The sequence below is a fragment of the Panthera onca genome, chromosome D1 (genome assembly GCF_046562875.1).
Source record: "Panthera onca isolate mPanOnc1 chromosome D1, mPanOnc1 haplotype 2, whole genome shotgun sequence".
Taxonomy (NCBI): Eukaryota; Metazoa; Chordata; class Mammalia; order Carnivora; family Felidae; genus Panthera; species Panthera onca.
In genome coordinates this window covers 72,273,446-72,290,151 of record NC_138348.1, presented here as the reverse complement: position 1 = coordinate 72,290,151, position 16,706 = coordinate 72,273,446, and the positions used below count along the sequence as shown (strand labels likewise).

Sequence of the window (16,706 nt, the reverse complement as noted above, 5' to 3'; positions counted from 1 at the left end):
GAGTATTCCAAGGGCATGGCTTTCCCCCTCACATGTGAAGAGGGAAAAAAAAGAAGTTGATAATTAGGATGTCTGAGGACAGGGGACTTAATTAGGCTTTTCTTTAATGTCCCAAAAGCTATGTCATCGTGATCCTTCCAAATAATAGGGTCATTTTCAAATAAAATATATGGAGGTTGAGCCCCAAGAGAGAAGTTTGGAATCCAATTTCAATAGTAGACAGCCAGTCTAAGAAAACTTCATAAATAGCACTTAGTTTTAGGTTTTGGGAAGTTCAGGATGCCATGAAGCCTACCTGGATCCAAATGTAGTCCTTGTTCTGAGATCAGGTACCCTAAGTATCGAACCTGAGTTTGAGCAAACTGCATTTTTTCTTTGGAGACTTTGTGCCCCTTTGAGGCCAAAAGTTTTAACAGATGGATGCTGTCTTCCTGTGAAGAGGTGTGAGAGGGGAGCAGAGAAGCAAATCACCTATGTATCATAACAAATAGAACCTGCAGAAAACTTCATCATCCAAATCAGCCTTTAAGGTTTGTGAAAAGAAAAGACTCTCACCCTGGGGCATTACTGTCCAGATTTATTTCCAGTCTTCCCAAGTGAAAGCAAAGAGATACTGGCTATCATTATTAACAGGAATACGAAAAAATGCTGTGCAATTATAGTGAAAAAATTGCTTTCGGTAGGAATGTGTGTCAGGAATAACAACATGCCAAGGGACAACAACGTTATTTATTGTTCAGAGGTCCTGGACAAATCTCCATCCTCTACCGCTGCATTCTCTCACAGGTTAAATAGGGGTATTATAGGGACTAGGGGAAGAGAATAGGGACTAGGGCAGGGGAAATGGGGCCCTGAGCCTTGCAATCTTATATTATGGAGCTAATGCCTTAGAAGGACTTCTTTATTTGTAGGTTAATTTATTAAAATTGATTAATAAATCTTTATTAATTCTGAGAAGTTTTGAGGGATCCACCTGAGTCTTGATGGGAAGTACACTGGACTCCACCATTGTCATTTAGACATTTTGCCCATAAGAGGATGGTAGCTGATCCAAGAAGAATAAATGATCATGGTCTCCAGACTCAGCTATAGTGACATCAGAGACAGAGCAAATAAAAGATATCAAAGAGTCATTTACTTTCCCTGGTTGCTTATTTAGATTACTACTGTCAAATTCTAGATTTCCTCTTTCTGGGTGAAAGAAATTCCAGCATGATTATTTTCTAAGAAATCTTGGTCCAATAAATGAATAGTGGTGGAGGAACTAAGGAGAAGAGTGTGCATGTCACAAAGGCCTAGATAAAAGGAGAGACAGACAGAAAGGAACCTGTTGGCATTTATTAAAGATCCCCAGTATCTGAACTGTTTTCGTACTCTGAGATGGGGCTGATTTAAAGCAGTGGGGGTAAGCACTGGGAGTGTTGTTCTGGTGTCAATAAGGACAAAGAGAGAGTCATTCCCAAACTGGAGAGTGGTTTCTCTAAGCCAATTAGGAAGGAATACTGAGAAGAGCCCCTGTAGTTCCTCAGTGTGCCATTACTGGGAATGAAGAGGACATTGGAAAGACTGGCTAGGGGGCTGATGGCACCTGGAATGCTTAAATGTGTAACAATCCTTTTGTCCAATGTCCTGGCCCTTTGCAAAGCTGCCAGAAACTAGGAGGTTTTTGGTTCTGTAGAGGAGCCTTTGATTTCCAGAAATGAAAATTGGAACTGTAGCCATCTTTCTTTTAGGTGACTTATGTGGGATATGAACAAGCTAGTTTGCCAAATTGCCTAAATCTGGAGTGGACACAGTTCCCCATTCCATCAAGTTTCTTTTAACTAAAAGGGAAAGATCCCCTTTCAGTGCATTAATAAAATTAAAAGCTACCCACGTGGATTCAACATTGAAACAAAGACCAAAACTTCCTTTACAGACATTTTGGAATGGACTGTAATAGACATAAACAGTTTCACCAGGTTTTTGTGTACAAACCTGAATTTTGTTCTCATCAACAGGTTTATGAAAAGCTACTGTAATTGTTTGGTGGAGATTTCCATTGAGAGTTCCAAGTATTTTGCCAAAAGTTAGGGGTTTATTTTTCTACATCCCTTTCAAGATGTCCCCATTGAGTTAGTTTTATCCAATTATTTGGACTGGCCCTCACCAACAGGCAGGTGGACTGATATAAATCTGAGAAACCAGGTTGCACATTTGAATAACTATGCTAAATTCTTCAGCAAACCTAAAGGGGTCCTCAGTCACTTTAGGAAACTACAGCTTAAAATTCAGGTCTTCATAAGAAACTTGGGGTTCATTCAGATCCTCAGAAAACTTAACTTTATAGGGGCTGATTTTAATACATTCAGAAGAGGAAGAACTAAGAAAGGATTCAAAGGAAAAAGGAACTTAAGCAAAAGGATTAGAAGAGAGAGGGGACATATACAGGAGGAAAGGCTGGCACAAAGGAATAGAGAAAAATGGTACTGGAGGAAGGCCCTGTGCACAGGCGTCTGGGTACAAATGAGGGGGAGGGGGAAAATAGTCCTCAGAAGCCATTTTGATTCCTTTCAATTGTTTGTTTCAGTTAACTTAGAAATAGTATTTCACAAAGAAGCAGAATTAGAATTCCAAAAAACATTTGGAAGCCTCAAGGTATCAATGAAATAGGCACCCCAGTTTTTGTTGTTTTTCTTTTAGCTGTGACTTTCTAACTGGGGAAATCAGAAGTTCCCCATAATGGCCATTAAAGTTCTAAATTGCTTTTGATTAAGTTGGTCCATTTAGTTAGACATGCACATGAGGAGGGACCACAGTTTTTAAACATAAAACCATCTGGGGTTCAAGAAGGAAGGGACCCTTCAAAGCATTTTGATGACTAGAATTCCATTTTTTTTTTTTAGAAGTGTTCTCTAAAGCAAAAAGCAAAGTTCCTAAATGGCACAGTTCCAATAGGAACACCCTGGTTCCAAAAAGGAGTCTCACCAAAGATCAGCAGAGTTCCAAAAGGCACAGCCTGGTTCCAAAGAGGAGGCATACCAAAAGCTGAACAAGTACTCTCAGAAAGACCCAGACCAAAGTAGATCCCAAATGAAGCCTGTAGAGATCACTACAAACACAAAGAAAGCAGAGACCAAATCCAGGAGAAAACTTACCCTCAAACTCCAGGGTCGGCAAGAAAGCAGTGAGCTCAACTGGCTCTTTGGGGTCTAGCACCTGTTTGCTCACTAGCCTTGGAGTTATTGGGGGGTCTTCTTGAGATCCCATATCTGCTCACCAAGGAATGTTAATCTTAAAAGTTAAACTGTCACTTATTTCACTAACAAATATGGGTTATTTCGGGAGTTGTAGAGAGTTCCAGTTCAGGACACGCAAGCTCCCAGAGAACAAAGAAGAATGTTCTTTTCTGGGGGCGGGCAAAGGGGGAGGGAGAATGATTGCTGTTATAATCAAACAGTTTGTTGGAGTAAACTGCGAGTCTGAAGTATAGTGGCTTTTCATTGGCTGGATTGTGACAGTATTTCATTGGCTGGGCTGTTGGGGAGGGATGACCTTTCTCCCTTCTGCTGGGTCAAGTAATAGGATTAGAAAGGTAAGTCTATCCCTGTTAGGGTCTGCAATTGGTGATGAGTAGTACAGCATGAAAGCTCCCTCTTCTGTTCTTCCCACTCTATTTTCATGAGCTTTCTCTTTGTTAATTTTCACACTACTTTCTTTCTTGTGTCTTTGCCACCTCCATTCAATTGCTGAATTTCAGCAGCAGCAAAGTGCATATAAGTACTGCTCTTCCTTCCCTGTTTATCATTCTGCTGCCAGATTCTGTCCTAAGTTCTAACTGGATACACTTGGGAAACATTTCTGATCCAGGCTGCTCCACTGTAACCTATTAGTTCCTTAACCCACGCATCAATATCAAAACTAATCAGATTGAGTTCTTTTGTCCTCTGTACCTAAGCAAGGCTCCAAATTTCCATAATTCTCAGTTTCTTTTTCTGTCCTGGGGTTTTTTCCCTACCTTATTAAAATATTGTAGGTTCAAATGAATAAGATTAACCACTGTAAGTGCCTTGCACCATAATGAACAAGAAGTTCTCAACAAATGGCATCTTCCCTGCCCTCCCCTTCATATCAGTTATGCAGCATTTCTCTTTAGAAGTGTTTAGAAGGTTTGCAAAATAGGACTCCTGCACCCATCCATTTCATCCTAAAGGAAAATCTTTAGCAATTTATGACTGAATTCCTTGTATCCAACCAAAAACAGTTTTGCAGCCAAACCAAACATGCCTACTGAGTAAATAATGGAGACAGTACATCTACAGTTATACTTCCAATCTTCATTGCACTGTTTGATTCCTTGATGATCATAGTTAAGACACCTCTCTTTGGTCCTAACAGGTTGCCAAAAGAGTCTAAATTCATTTTTATTGCACTGTAATTGATGATAGATATACTGGATAGACTTTTCCCTTGGAACTTTCATAGAATCCCTGAGAGTTAACTTTGAACCAAATATCTTTAGTCAACTAATCGATTTCAAAATATCTGTAACTCAACAACAACAAAAACACCTCACAAATGATTTGATTAAAAAATGGACAGAGGACCTGAATAAATATTTTTTCTAAAGCCAACATACAGATGGCCAACAGACACGTGAAAAAATGCTGAACATCACTTTCATCAGCGAAATGCAAACCACAACCACATGAGATATCACCTCACACTTGTCAGAATGGCCAAAGTAAAAAACACAAGACATAACAAAGTGTTGGCAAAGGCATGGAGAAAAGGAAACCCTTGTTCACTGTTGGTGGGAATACAGTGGTGCAGCCACTATGAAAAACAGTATGGAGGTTTCCCAAAAAATTAAAAATAGAAATACCATATGATCCAATAATTTCAATGCTAGGTATTTGTCCAAAGAAAACTCAAACACTAATTTGAAAAAATACGTGAACCCCTATGTTTACTGTAGCATTATTCACAATAGCTAAGATAAGCAAGCAATCCAAGTGTCCACCCATAGATGAATGGATAAAGATGTGGCATAAATATATCATGACCAATTACTCGACCACAAAAAGAATTTGTCATTTGTGGGGCAGCTGGGTGGCTCAGTCGATTAAACGTCTGACTTTGGCTCAGGTCATAATCTCACACGTCTTGTGGGTTCTAGCCCTGCATTGGGCATTGTCCTGACATCCCAGAGCCTGGACCCTGCTTCAGATTCTGTGTCTCCCCCACCCCTCTCTCTCTGCCCCTCCCCCGCTCATGCTTTGTTTCTCTCTCAAAAAAAAAAAATAAATAAATAAATAAACAAGCATTAAAAAAGTTTAAAAAGAAAGAATTTGTCATTTGTGATAACATGGACGTATCTAGAGGATATTATGCTAAGTGAAATAAGTCAGGGAAAGACAAATACCATGTGATTTCACTTCTATGTGGAATCTAAAAAAAAAAAAAAAAAAAACGATTCTTAAATACAGACAACTGATGGTTGCCAGAGGGAAGGTAGGTAGGTGGATGGGCAAAATAGGTGAAGGAAAGTAACAGGTACAAACTTCCAGTTGTAAGTCAGGGAAATGAGAAGCACAGCACAGGGAATATGATCAATATTTTAATAACACTGCATGGTAACAGAGACTGCACTTACCATGGTGAGCACTGAGTACTGTATAGAGTCTTTGAATATAGATGTTGTTCATCTGCAACTAATATAACACTGTATGTCAACTATATTTCAATAAAAAAGATTTTTAGAATACTTCTATATTGCTAAAAAGCCCTAACATGATAGAGCCAGGCTCTTCCACCCATTTGACATACCTTAACTGATGCCTCCAGCTTTTCTATTTTAGAGGTAAACACCTGCAAAAAGACATTTTCGTAACAAGTTCCCCCACCACGGCAGCGGCGTATATGGCTAACTAGAATGAAGTTCTTCAAACAGAAGCAAGAGCCAATGAAGTAGCTGTACTCCTCATAATTTAAGAAACATTTTCCTAGAACATCTGTAATTATTTTCATCATTAAAAAGTATTGGAATTTTAATAAATATCCAGTCTCTGGTTTTTTTTTTTTAATTTTTTTTAACGTTTATTTATTTTTGAGACAGAGAGAGACAGAGCATGAATGGGGGAGGGTCAGAGAGAGAGGGAGACACAGAATCTGAAACAGGCTCCAGGCTCTGAGCTGTCAGCACAGAGCCCGACGCGGGGCTCGAACTCACGGACTGCGAGATCATGACCTGAGCCGAAGTCGGACACCCAACCGACCGAGCCACCCAGGCGCCCCTTCCAGTCTCTGTTTTAACAGTGGGGTGACAAGGGTCTTCTCTAGGTCACAAACAATATCAAACATTTTATGTGTCAGTATACACAAATATATGCTATGCGTATACCTTTTAAGGACTTACATAATTTATCTCATCCATGGTACCATTTGCTATTGACTACATCATTCTCATCTCTTTGTTGGCAAAAGAGAAGGTAGAAACTAATGACTATAAGGCCTTATTTGAGAAATTTGTTTTTGTACTCCGACCTCAACTTTTATTGCTAATTAAAGTTTGACTAAGAGAAGAAATCAGTGTATTCACCAGCACAATTTCCCAATGTGATTAATCTTCCCAAATTAAAATTATTTATTCAACCAATATTTGACAGGTTATAGCATGCCAGACATTATGAAAAATCGAGGATATGATCCTGGCCTTTAGAAAGCCTAGGATACAAGGAGAAGGCAAATATTGAATATGTAATTAAATGTGAACAGTTCTAAGAAGAAGCAGTATTACCTTAACTCTGAACGTCGTCGCTGCCTCAGTGGGTGGGATCTGCCATCTTTATCTTGCCAATCCATTGTATAAAAGTCTGGTTAGCTGGTTTAGCAAGTCTTTGGCCTTTTGTTGATACAAATACAACTTCATTGTTAAGTTGCTCTTATATAATCTTTTCTCCCCTCCCTTGTCTCCCATCCTAAAAGAGCTGATCTTATAACTTCAAACCTCAAATCCTGTCAAACGAGTCACAGAGAGATTCGAAAACAAAGTGTGACATGTACTGATAAGGTGGTACATGTAGAGTCATCAACATACGAGTAATTAAAATTTGATAGAGAAGGAACAATATTTAGCTTTGTCACACATTTCATGTTTTGTATGATGATGTTGTCTTATGTTTCACATGAGAGGGATCACCTAGATGCTAACTATACAGATATGGACTTTATGCCATTAATGATGTCTCAAGGTGACAGGATGTCTGGTCATCCAGACAACAAGGTTCACTTTCCAAAAAAAATAAATAAATAAAAGAATGGTTGATATCATGATGGCTGAGATTTGTGACAAGAGATACATCCTAGTTGAGTATTTTCAAACTCCTGGTGGAAAAACCACCAAAAATCAGTTTCAAACTTAAAATAAGATGTTAGAATGTCAGTACATTATATAGTAGACCATAACCTATAAAGCAAGTGAGAAGTGAGAAGTAGTACAGATAGTGAGAAAGGGTACAAGACTAATAAAAGAGGGAAGACATTTGAAAAGAAAAGCAGAAAACCATGATTGGATGACTTTCTTCTGATGTCACAATTACTCAACAGTAAATGTAGAAATTAGAAATGGCCCATCAAGTTAAAGTGTAAAACAGAGACAGGGCCCCTATGCATGCCTTCTCATCAACACAGGATGTGTGTAACCATGATGCTAACATTCCAGACAGAGGTTTGGCAATGGTAAGTATATCATTTGGCCTTTAAAGCAAATTTTCCCGCTCAGTATTTCTTTCCCTGTATCATTAACATGTGCCTTCAGCCCATTTTCCATGACAGCTTTTACCTAATAGTGCTAAGATCTTCCAACACACTTGCATCATCCAGCCTCATTTATAGCCTCTATCCTTGTGTGCCTTCAGTATCATTTAATTATGAATAAATCTCTCTAGATTTTTTATCTTCCTTCCAGCCCTTTCTCTATTCTATCCTACCTGACACCTGTTTTCGGTGGATGATACCACTTTCCTCAAACCAGATAGTTTTCCACTTCATGGGGAAGTGGAAATGGGTCCCATGGAGACTCACGGGGTCAGAGAGGAAGGATGCACCTTTGTTCGGCACCATTATTCCACTGTCTCTTTTTTGAAGTTGCTACCCTCTGATTACATCATTTGCTTCCTATTCTCATCCTTGGCCCCAGTTGAACACCAATGAGTTCTCTCACCTTTGGCAGTGGTTTTAATGGTTTCCTTGTAGATTCTGGGTGAACCTGTGGGCCTTCACTCTTTATTTTCTTTCACACTTGTATCCAATCCACCCGTAAGTTCTGCTGGCTCAGCAGTTAAAATATCGCTTGAATCCAGCTGCTTCACCAGTATTCTAATCTTAGCCACAATCATCTCTCATCCAGACTTCTGCATCAGCCCCCAAGTGGTCTCCGCCTCCACTATTACTCCTGTTTAGACCATCTCTGACTTAGCGGAGTTTTCTTCCTAAACTAGCAATCAGATGGCGTTATTATCCTTCAAAGTTTTCTCATTAAACTTAAAAACAAAATTCAGACTCAGAGGGGCAACCAAACCCACTTGATCTAGCTTTTAAATCTCCCCTCCCTTCAAAGTAAGACAACACTAAGGAAACACATCCAAACCAAATTCATAGAAACCAGGAAACCACCGCATCAGCAGAGATCACCAGCATCACAAAGAACCAGACAATCCCAAAGGGAGGCGTGGGGTACTATGGCTCTCCTAGTGATGGTGTAGCATGTCCATATGCCTACAAATGAAGAAGGCTTGGTAAACAGAAAATGGCCAAGAAAGTTCCTGGCCTTCTTCCACAGTATCGTCCAAAGGGTTCCTAACAAGGTAAAACAGCAAGAAAAGGGTATTCAACAATTTTAGAAGTGGATGCAGTTATTGGAAAAACTAACATTTTTTGTTTTCATTCCATTGTAATTAAGTGATAACTCTTCTTGAGCACCCAAACTGACTGAGGACAATACGATTCATCACAATGACAAAATAATCACTATTCTGCAAGCCCTAGCCATAATGAAGTTCAATCCTACAGTTTCTAAACTGCATTACTGGTATTTGGGACTCGGTGCTTAATCTCTGCTAAATCTCAGACCAACCCGAGAAAGTCATCCAGACATTTGCCAGGCTTTTCACTACTACTGGCTTTCATGTAGAATGCCTTATTAGACCCAGACAAGCAAGGCTATTCAGGAGTAAGTGAAAGAGGTTTTCAGATAATTGAGTGGCGAAGTTATTATAGACTTTGGCTCACACATAGAAAGAGGGTGAAAAAGTAAAGTCAAATGGGGGAGAAGAGACAAAGGGTAAAAGAACCATGGTGTGGTTCAAAAGGATGTGAAATAACTGCTTCCGTGAGCGCTCTCTGGCTCTCACAAAGACCCAAATTTTAACAACCTATCTATCCTAACTATTTAGGAGGGGCACCTGGGTGGCTCAGATCATCATCACATTGTTTGTGAGTTCCAGCCCCACCTTAGGCTCTGTGCTGACAGCTCAGAGCCTGGAGGCTGCTTCCGATCCTGTGTCTCCTTTCTCTGCCCTTCCCCCCGCCCACACTCCGTCTCTCTCTTTCAAAAAATAAATAAACATTAAAAAACATAATAAAACACAGGTCATCCTAACACAACAACACTAAATTTGTTAACCAATATAGACATTCTATTTACTTTTCCTTAAAGCCTCTTTTCCTAAATAAGAATGGTATTAGAATACTTTATAAAAGTTACTTTACACTGGAACAAAATGTAGCTTACATCTTGCAGAAGACGAAAAAGGCCCCTAGAACTAAACACATAAAACTGGACTTAAAATGCATGAAAAATTACAAGACATTCTTATGACTTTTTCTTCAAAAAGATTTAGGAAGCACTAAACTTCGATAAACTTGGAAAGATTAACAGATATCAACTCCATCATTCTGGTCATTCCTGTTGCCATCTTTTGAAGGAAAGGGGTGTGGTGAGTGGGCTTACTATAAAGCCAGCTTCTTAATAACAAAACACTGTGTTTTGCATATTGCTTACAGAAGACTGACCTTGAAATTTATTGGCCTCAAGAGACACATGATCCCCTTTTCTGCCCCCAGGCAAAATACAGCCAAGGAGAGAGACAATCCTAGTGGATACTCAGCTTTCATGAATTTTTATACTATTTCTTATATGTATTAGTTTTGGTGAAACCAAATTTAAAAACTAATCTATAAATACAAAATTTAGAATGAGGTAATTCCTATTTACTTTACACTTTAAAAATTGTTTTGGGGGCACCTGGGTGGCTCAGTCAGTTAAGTGTCCAACTCTTGATTTTGGCTCAGGTCATGATCTCATGGTTTGTGGGTTTAAACCCCACATTGGGCTCTGTGCTAGCAGCACAGAGCCTGCTTGGGATTCTCTCTCTCTTCCTCTTTCTCTACCCTTTCCCTTGCTCACACTTTCTCTCTTAAATAAGTGAATGTTTAAAAATAAATAAAATAAAAAATTGCTTTGGATACTTGCTCTGTAGGCATCGGGAAGCATCTATATTTAAAACAAGTCAAAAAGTAAAAATACAATTACCAAACAATCCAGCAATTCCACTTTTGAGTATTTGATGAAATTGAAAACACTAATTCAAAAAGATTTATGCACCCCTATGTTCGTTGCAGCATTTTCCAATAGTCAAGAAATGGAAACAACCTAAACGTCCACTGATGAATAGATGAAGAAAATGTGAGAGAAGGAAGATGGCAGAGTAGAATGATCCTGAGTCACCACCTATCACAGATGCATTTCAGCAGGTGACCCAGTGCAGAAGCAGTTTGAGTAGCACCTGAGTTATACATGAAGGAGATTTATGGACAATTTTAGGACATGTGCCAGAGAGTCAGGGATCTGTGGGAGCTTTCTCTGGAAACAGGAGTGCTGGCAGGTGCCATTTTTCTTCTCCTCCTTCAGCCTAGACCACCAATGGTTGCAGAACCAGTTTTGACACTCTCCATTTACCTTGATACCAGTGCTTGCCCCTATAGACCTGCCCCACCCAATCTGCTTACCTCAGCAGACAACCCCTCCGAACCACGCCGGCCCTGCCTCACCTAGCAGGCAGCCTCACCACGATTGGCATCCCTCCAAAGCGACTACTGCCCCCACAACACTGGTCAGGTGGCCTCCGCTGGGACTAGTGTCCCATCAAAAGGATGGGAAAGCTAATCTCACACACCAGTGTGCCTGGAGTAGCTGCAGCTGGGCCTCTCAGCTAGCTGGGCCAGGAGCAGACCCTGCCCACCAGTGCACCAGCAGCAGATACAGCTGATCATGGCAGTCAGCTGGGATAAGGGCTGGCCCCACCCACCAGCACACCTGCTGGGGCTGCAGCAGGGCTTCTCAGCCAGCCATGCAGGGGACAGAGACCTGCCCACCAGCGCATCCAAAGAGTTGAGGCTCAGTCACAACAGAAGGGCACACACAGAGCATACAAGGGACACTCTTTGAGCTCCTGGTTCTGGTGACCAGGGGGTTTTGTGTTCCAAGACATCATAGGATGCCTTCTACATAAGGCTACCACTTTCAAAACCAGGAAAGGTAGCTGAACTATGTAAAACATAGAAATAAACACAGAGAGACAAAATGAAACAGAGACTATGTTCCAAACAAAAGAACAAGATAAAATCACAGAAAAATAATGAAATAAAATGGAGATAAGCAATCTACCTGATAAATAACTCAAAGTAATGGTCTGAAAGATATTCACTGGACTTGAGAGAAGGGTGGATGAGCCTAGGGAGAACTTCAAAGAGATGGAAAATATAAGAAAGAACCAATCAGAGCTGAAGAATAACTGGAATTTTAAAATATGTTAGAGAAAATCAACAGCAGATTAAAAGGATGCAGAATGGATCAGCAATCTGGAAGACACTTAAGCTGAACAGCAAAAAAGAAAAAGAATTTTAAAATGAGGATTAGGACCTCTGCAGCAAAATCAATAATAACATATGTAAATAACATTTACATTATATGGGTTCCAGAAGGAGAAGAGAGAGAAGGTGGGAGAAAACTTTTTTGAAGAAATAACAGCTGGATAAATAGCTAGCTTCTAACAATGAATCAGGAAGAAGTAGAAAATTTTAACAGACCAGTTACTAGTAGCAAAATTGAACCAATAATCAAAAAACCAAAACCAAAAACCCAACAAACAAAAGTCCACGACTAGATGTCTGCACAGATGAATTCTACCAAACATTTAAAGAAGAGTTAATACCTATTCTTCTTAAAACATTCCACAAAATATAAAAAGGAATACTTCCTTATTCATTCTATGAGGCTGGCATTACCCTGATACCAAAACAGGACAAAGGCACTACAAAAGAGAAAATTACAGGCAAATATCTCTGATAAACACAGATGCAAAAATCCTCAACAAAATATTAGCAAACTGAACTCAAGAATACATTAAAGTGATCATTTACCATGATCAAGTGGGCTTTATTCCAGGGAGGCAAGGGTAATTCATCATCCTCAAATCAGTCAAATGTGATGCATCACATTAACAAGAGAAAGGATAAAACCCACATGATCATCTCAATAGGTGCAGAAAAAGCATGGGACAAAATACAACACCTGTTTATGATAAAAACACTCAATAAAGTTGGTTTAGAGGGAACACACCTCAACATGATAAAGGCCACATATGAAAAACCTACAGTTAATGTTATACTTAATGGTGAAAAACTAAAAACTTTTCCTCTAAGATCAGGAATAAGACAAGGATGTCCACTCTCACAACTTTCATTCACCATAATTCTGAAAGTCCTGGTCACAGCAGTAAAACAATAAAAAGAAATAAAAGTCATCTAAATGGATAAGGAAGAAGTAAAATTTTACTATTTGTAGATGACATACTATATAGAAAACCCTAAAGTTCCACCAAAAACCTATTAGAACTGACAAATGAATTCAGTCAGTTTACATGATACAATATACAGAAAACCTGTTGTTTCTAAAGGTTGATAACAAAGTAATAGAAATAGATAAGAAAACAATCCCACTTAAAATTGTACCAATGATAATAAATTACCTAGGAATAAATTTAGCCAAGAAGCTGAAAAACCTGTCCTCTAAAAACTGTAAGGTATTCATGAAAGAAATTCAAGACAGCACAAACAAAAGAAAGATATACCATGGATTGGAAGAATAAATATTGTTAAAAATACAATATTATCCAAAGCAATCTGCAGATTCAATGTGATCTCTATCAAAAATACCAATAGCAAATCATTTTTACCAGATTAGAGTAATTCTAAAATTTGTATAGAACCACAAAAAAAACACTAAATAACAAAGCAATCTTGTGAAAGAACAAAGTTGAAAGTATCACAATCCCAAATTTCAAACTGTGCTACAAAGCTATAATAATCCAAACAGTACGGTACTGGCACAAATATAGATGCGTAGATTAATGGTACAGGATAGAAAGCCCAGAAATAATTCCACACTTATATAGTCAACCTGCACAAAGGAGGCAAGAATATACAATGGGGAAAAGGCCATATTTTTGGCAAATAGTACTGGAAAAAATGGACAGCTACATATCAAAGAATAAAACTAGACCACCTTCTTGCATCATACACAAAAATAAACTTAAAACAGAGACCTAAAAGGGAGACCTGAAGCCATAATACTCCTAAAAAGAAATGGAGGCAGTAATGTTTTGAATATCACCCTTACAACATTTTTCTGGATATGTTTCCTCAGGCAATGGAAACAAAAGCAAAAATAAACTATTGGGACTACACCAAAATAGAAACCATCTGAACAGCAAAGGAAACCATCAACAAAACAAAAAGGAAACCAACTGAATGGGAGAAGATATTCACAAATGATAGGTTTAACACGGGGTTAAAATAAGAAATATATAAAGAACTTAGGGAGCTCAACCAAAAAAAAAAAAAAATCTGATTAAAAAATGGTCAGAGTACCTGACTAGACATTTTCCCAAAGTTGATATACAAATGGCCAGCAGACACATAAAAAGATGCTTTACGTCACTAATCATCAGGGAAATGCAAATCACATCCACAATGAGATATCACCTCATAACTGACAGAACGCCTAGTATTGCCTAGTATCAAAAAGAGGACAAATAACAAGTGTTAATGAGGATGTGGAGAAAAGAGAGCCCTCATGTACTGTAGGTGGGAATGTAAATTGGTGTAACTACTATGGAAAACATCACAGAGTTTCCTCAAAAAGTTAAAAACAGAAATACCATCCAATCCAGTAATTCCACTACTGAGTATTTGTCAAAAAAAAAAAAAAAAAAAAGGTGCAAACACTAATTTGAACATATATATGCATCTTTATGTTTATTGCAGCATTATTTACAGCAGCCAAGATAGGGAGACAAATGTGTCCACTGATAGACGAGTGTATAAAGAAGATATGGTATATATGTACAATGAATGCTACTCAGCCATAAAATGAATGAGGTCCTGTCATTCATGACTATATGAATGGACCTAGAAGATAATATGCTAAGTGAAAATAAGTCAGAGAAAAACAAATACTATATGATTTCACTTATATGTGAAATCTTAAAAAAAAAAAGAGACAAAAAAACCCCAAACAGACTCTTATATACGGAGAACAAACTTGGGGTTGCCAGAGGGATGTGGTTGAGGGAGATGGGTAAAATAGGTGAAGGGGATTAACAGGTATAAAATTCCAGTCACTGGTAAGTCACAGGGATGAAAAGTACAGCATAAGGAATACAGTTAATAATACTGTAATAATGTTGTGTGGTAACAGATGGGGACTACACTTATCACTATGTTGTCTACCTGAAACTAATATAACATTGTATATCAATTATATTTAATAATAAATTTTAAAATATCTATGAAGAAAATAGTGGGCAATTAATCCTAAATATATAAGTAATTACATTAAAACATGAACATAGGGGCGCCTGGGTGGCTCGGTCGGTTAAGCGGCTGACTTCGGCTCAGGTCATGGTCTCACGGTTTTTGAGTTCGAGCCCCGCATCGGGCTCTGTGCTGACAGCTCAGAGCCCGGAGCCCGTTTCAGATTCTGTGTCTCCCTCTCTCTCTCTGACCCTCCCCTGTTCATGCTCTGTCTCTCTCTGTCTCAAAAATAAATAAACGTTAAAAGAAAAAATTAAAAAAAAAAAACATGAACATAATATTTCAACTAAAAAGAAAATATTGTCAGAAATAAGAAAAAAAATCTGAAAACTTCCCTAATCTCAGAAAGGAATAATCAAGTCCAAGAAGCAGAGAAGTCCCTGAATAAAATGAACCCAAGAAGGTCCCTACCAAGAGGCATAATAATTATAATGGAAAAATTAAAAATAAAGAGAAAGTCCTAAAAGCAGCAAAAGAAAAGCAAATGGTGATGTACAAGGTAAACCCCATAAAGCTATCAGTTGAAATTTCAGCAGAAACTTTGAATATATTATGCTACTCCCTTCTGACCTGCAATGTGCTAAAAGAAAAAATTCCAGAACCAAGAATACCCTGCCCAGCGAGGTTATCATTCAGCATTAAAGGAGAGAGAAAGTTTTCCAGATAAACAAAAGTTAAATTCATTACCACTAAATGGGCCTTACAAGAAATGTTAAAGTGCAGGGGAACCTGGGTGGTTCAGTTGGTTAAGCATCTGACTTTAGCTCAGGTCATGATCTCATGGCTCATGAGTTCAATCCCATGTCGGGCTCTGTGTCGACAGGTCAGAGCCTGGAGCTTGCTTTGGATTCTGTGTCTCCCTCTCTCTGTTCTTCCCCTGCTCAAGCTCTCTCTCTCTCTCTCTCTCTCTCTCAAAAATAAACAGTTAAAAAAAAAAAAAAACAGAAAGAAAGAAAAAGAAATGTTAAAGTGCAAAATAAAAGGCTATACATGGAAGAAAATTATGAAAAGAAAAATATTACACTAGAAGAAACAAACACAGAAGTAGATCAATCACTTATAAAGCTAATATGAATGTTTATTTAAACACAAAAGTAGTGTTACTAATTTTATCTACACAATTTAGGTAAGGGATACACAAAATTTAAAATGTAAAATATGATATCATATAAATAAAAGGCAGAGGGGAGGGAGGTGTAGAAATGTACTGCTTTTAGAATGTGTTCAAATTTAAGTGACCATCAACTTAATATAGACAGGATCCTATATACAGATGATGTTATATATGAGCCTCATGGCAACCACAAACCCAAAATTTATAATAGATACAGAAACACACATACAAAAGAGAAAAAAATGCAAGCATGAGAAAGAGAGCAAGAGAAGAAAGGAACAGAAAAGAACTAAAAAAACAATGAGAAAACAACAAAATGGCAGTAAGTACATAGCTAATTATTTTAAATGTTCAATAATTATTTTAAATGTAAATGGACTAAGTGTTCCAATCAAAAAACATAAGGTAACTGAATGGAATAAAATAAAAATAAACATAAAAATAATAAAATAAAATAAAAATTAAAAATTTAATTTAATTTAAAAATTAAAATTAAAAAAATTAAATAAAGAAAATAACCTATCTATATGCTACCTACAAGTTGCAATTCAGATCTAGAGCTATATACAGACTGAAAGTGAAGGGATGGAAAAAGATATTTCATGCAAACGGAAGCAGAAAAATGCCAGGGTAGCAATACTTATGTAAGACAAAATAGACTTTAAAACAAAGGCTG

The 16,706-nt window shown here is 38.0% G+C and overlaps 1 protein-coding gene and 1 long non-coding RNA gene across 4 annotated transcripts in view; one reads left to right on the top strand and one right to left on the bottom strand.

Moving 5' to 3' along the window:
* NAALAD2 (N-acetylated alpha-linked acidic dipeptidase 2) overlaps positions 1–3,359 on the bottom strand; it is a 72,193-nt gene extending 68,834 nt beyond the window's left edge. Inside the window, exons 1-2 of one of the 2 annotated variants that reach the window (XM_060605387.2) lie at positions 3,138–3,359; positions 296–431 (exon numbers count right to left, since the gene is read on the bottom strand). In XM_060605387.2, the coding sequence (XP_060461370.1) occupies positions 296–431; positions 3,138–3,249 (248 nt within the window). In that variant the 5' untranslated portion in view covers positions 3,250–3,359. The remainder of the gene's footprint in view (positions 1–295; positions 432–3,137) is intronic. The other variant, XM_060605388.2, reaches the window with a different exon arrangement.
* Positions 3,360–7,613: 4,254 nt separating this feature from the next.
* LOC144613046 (uncharacterized) overlaps positions 7,614–16,706 on the top strand; it is a 28,399-nt gene continuing 19,306 nt past the window's right edge. For both annotated transcript variants that reach the window (XR_013550370.1, XR_013550368.1), the window contains exon 1: positions 7,614–7,719. This is a non-coding gene — a long non-coding RNA (uncharacterized LOC144613046). The remainder of the gene's footprint in view (positions 7,720–16,706) is intronic.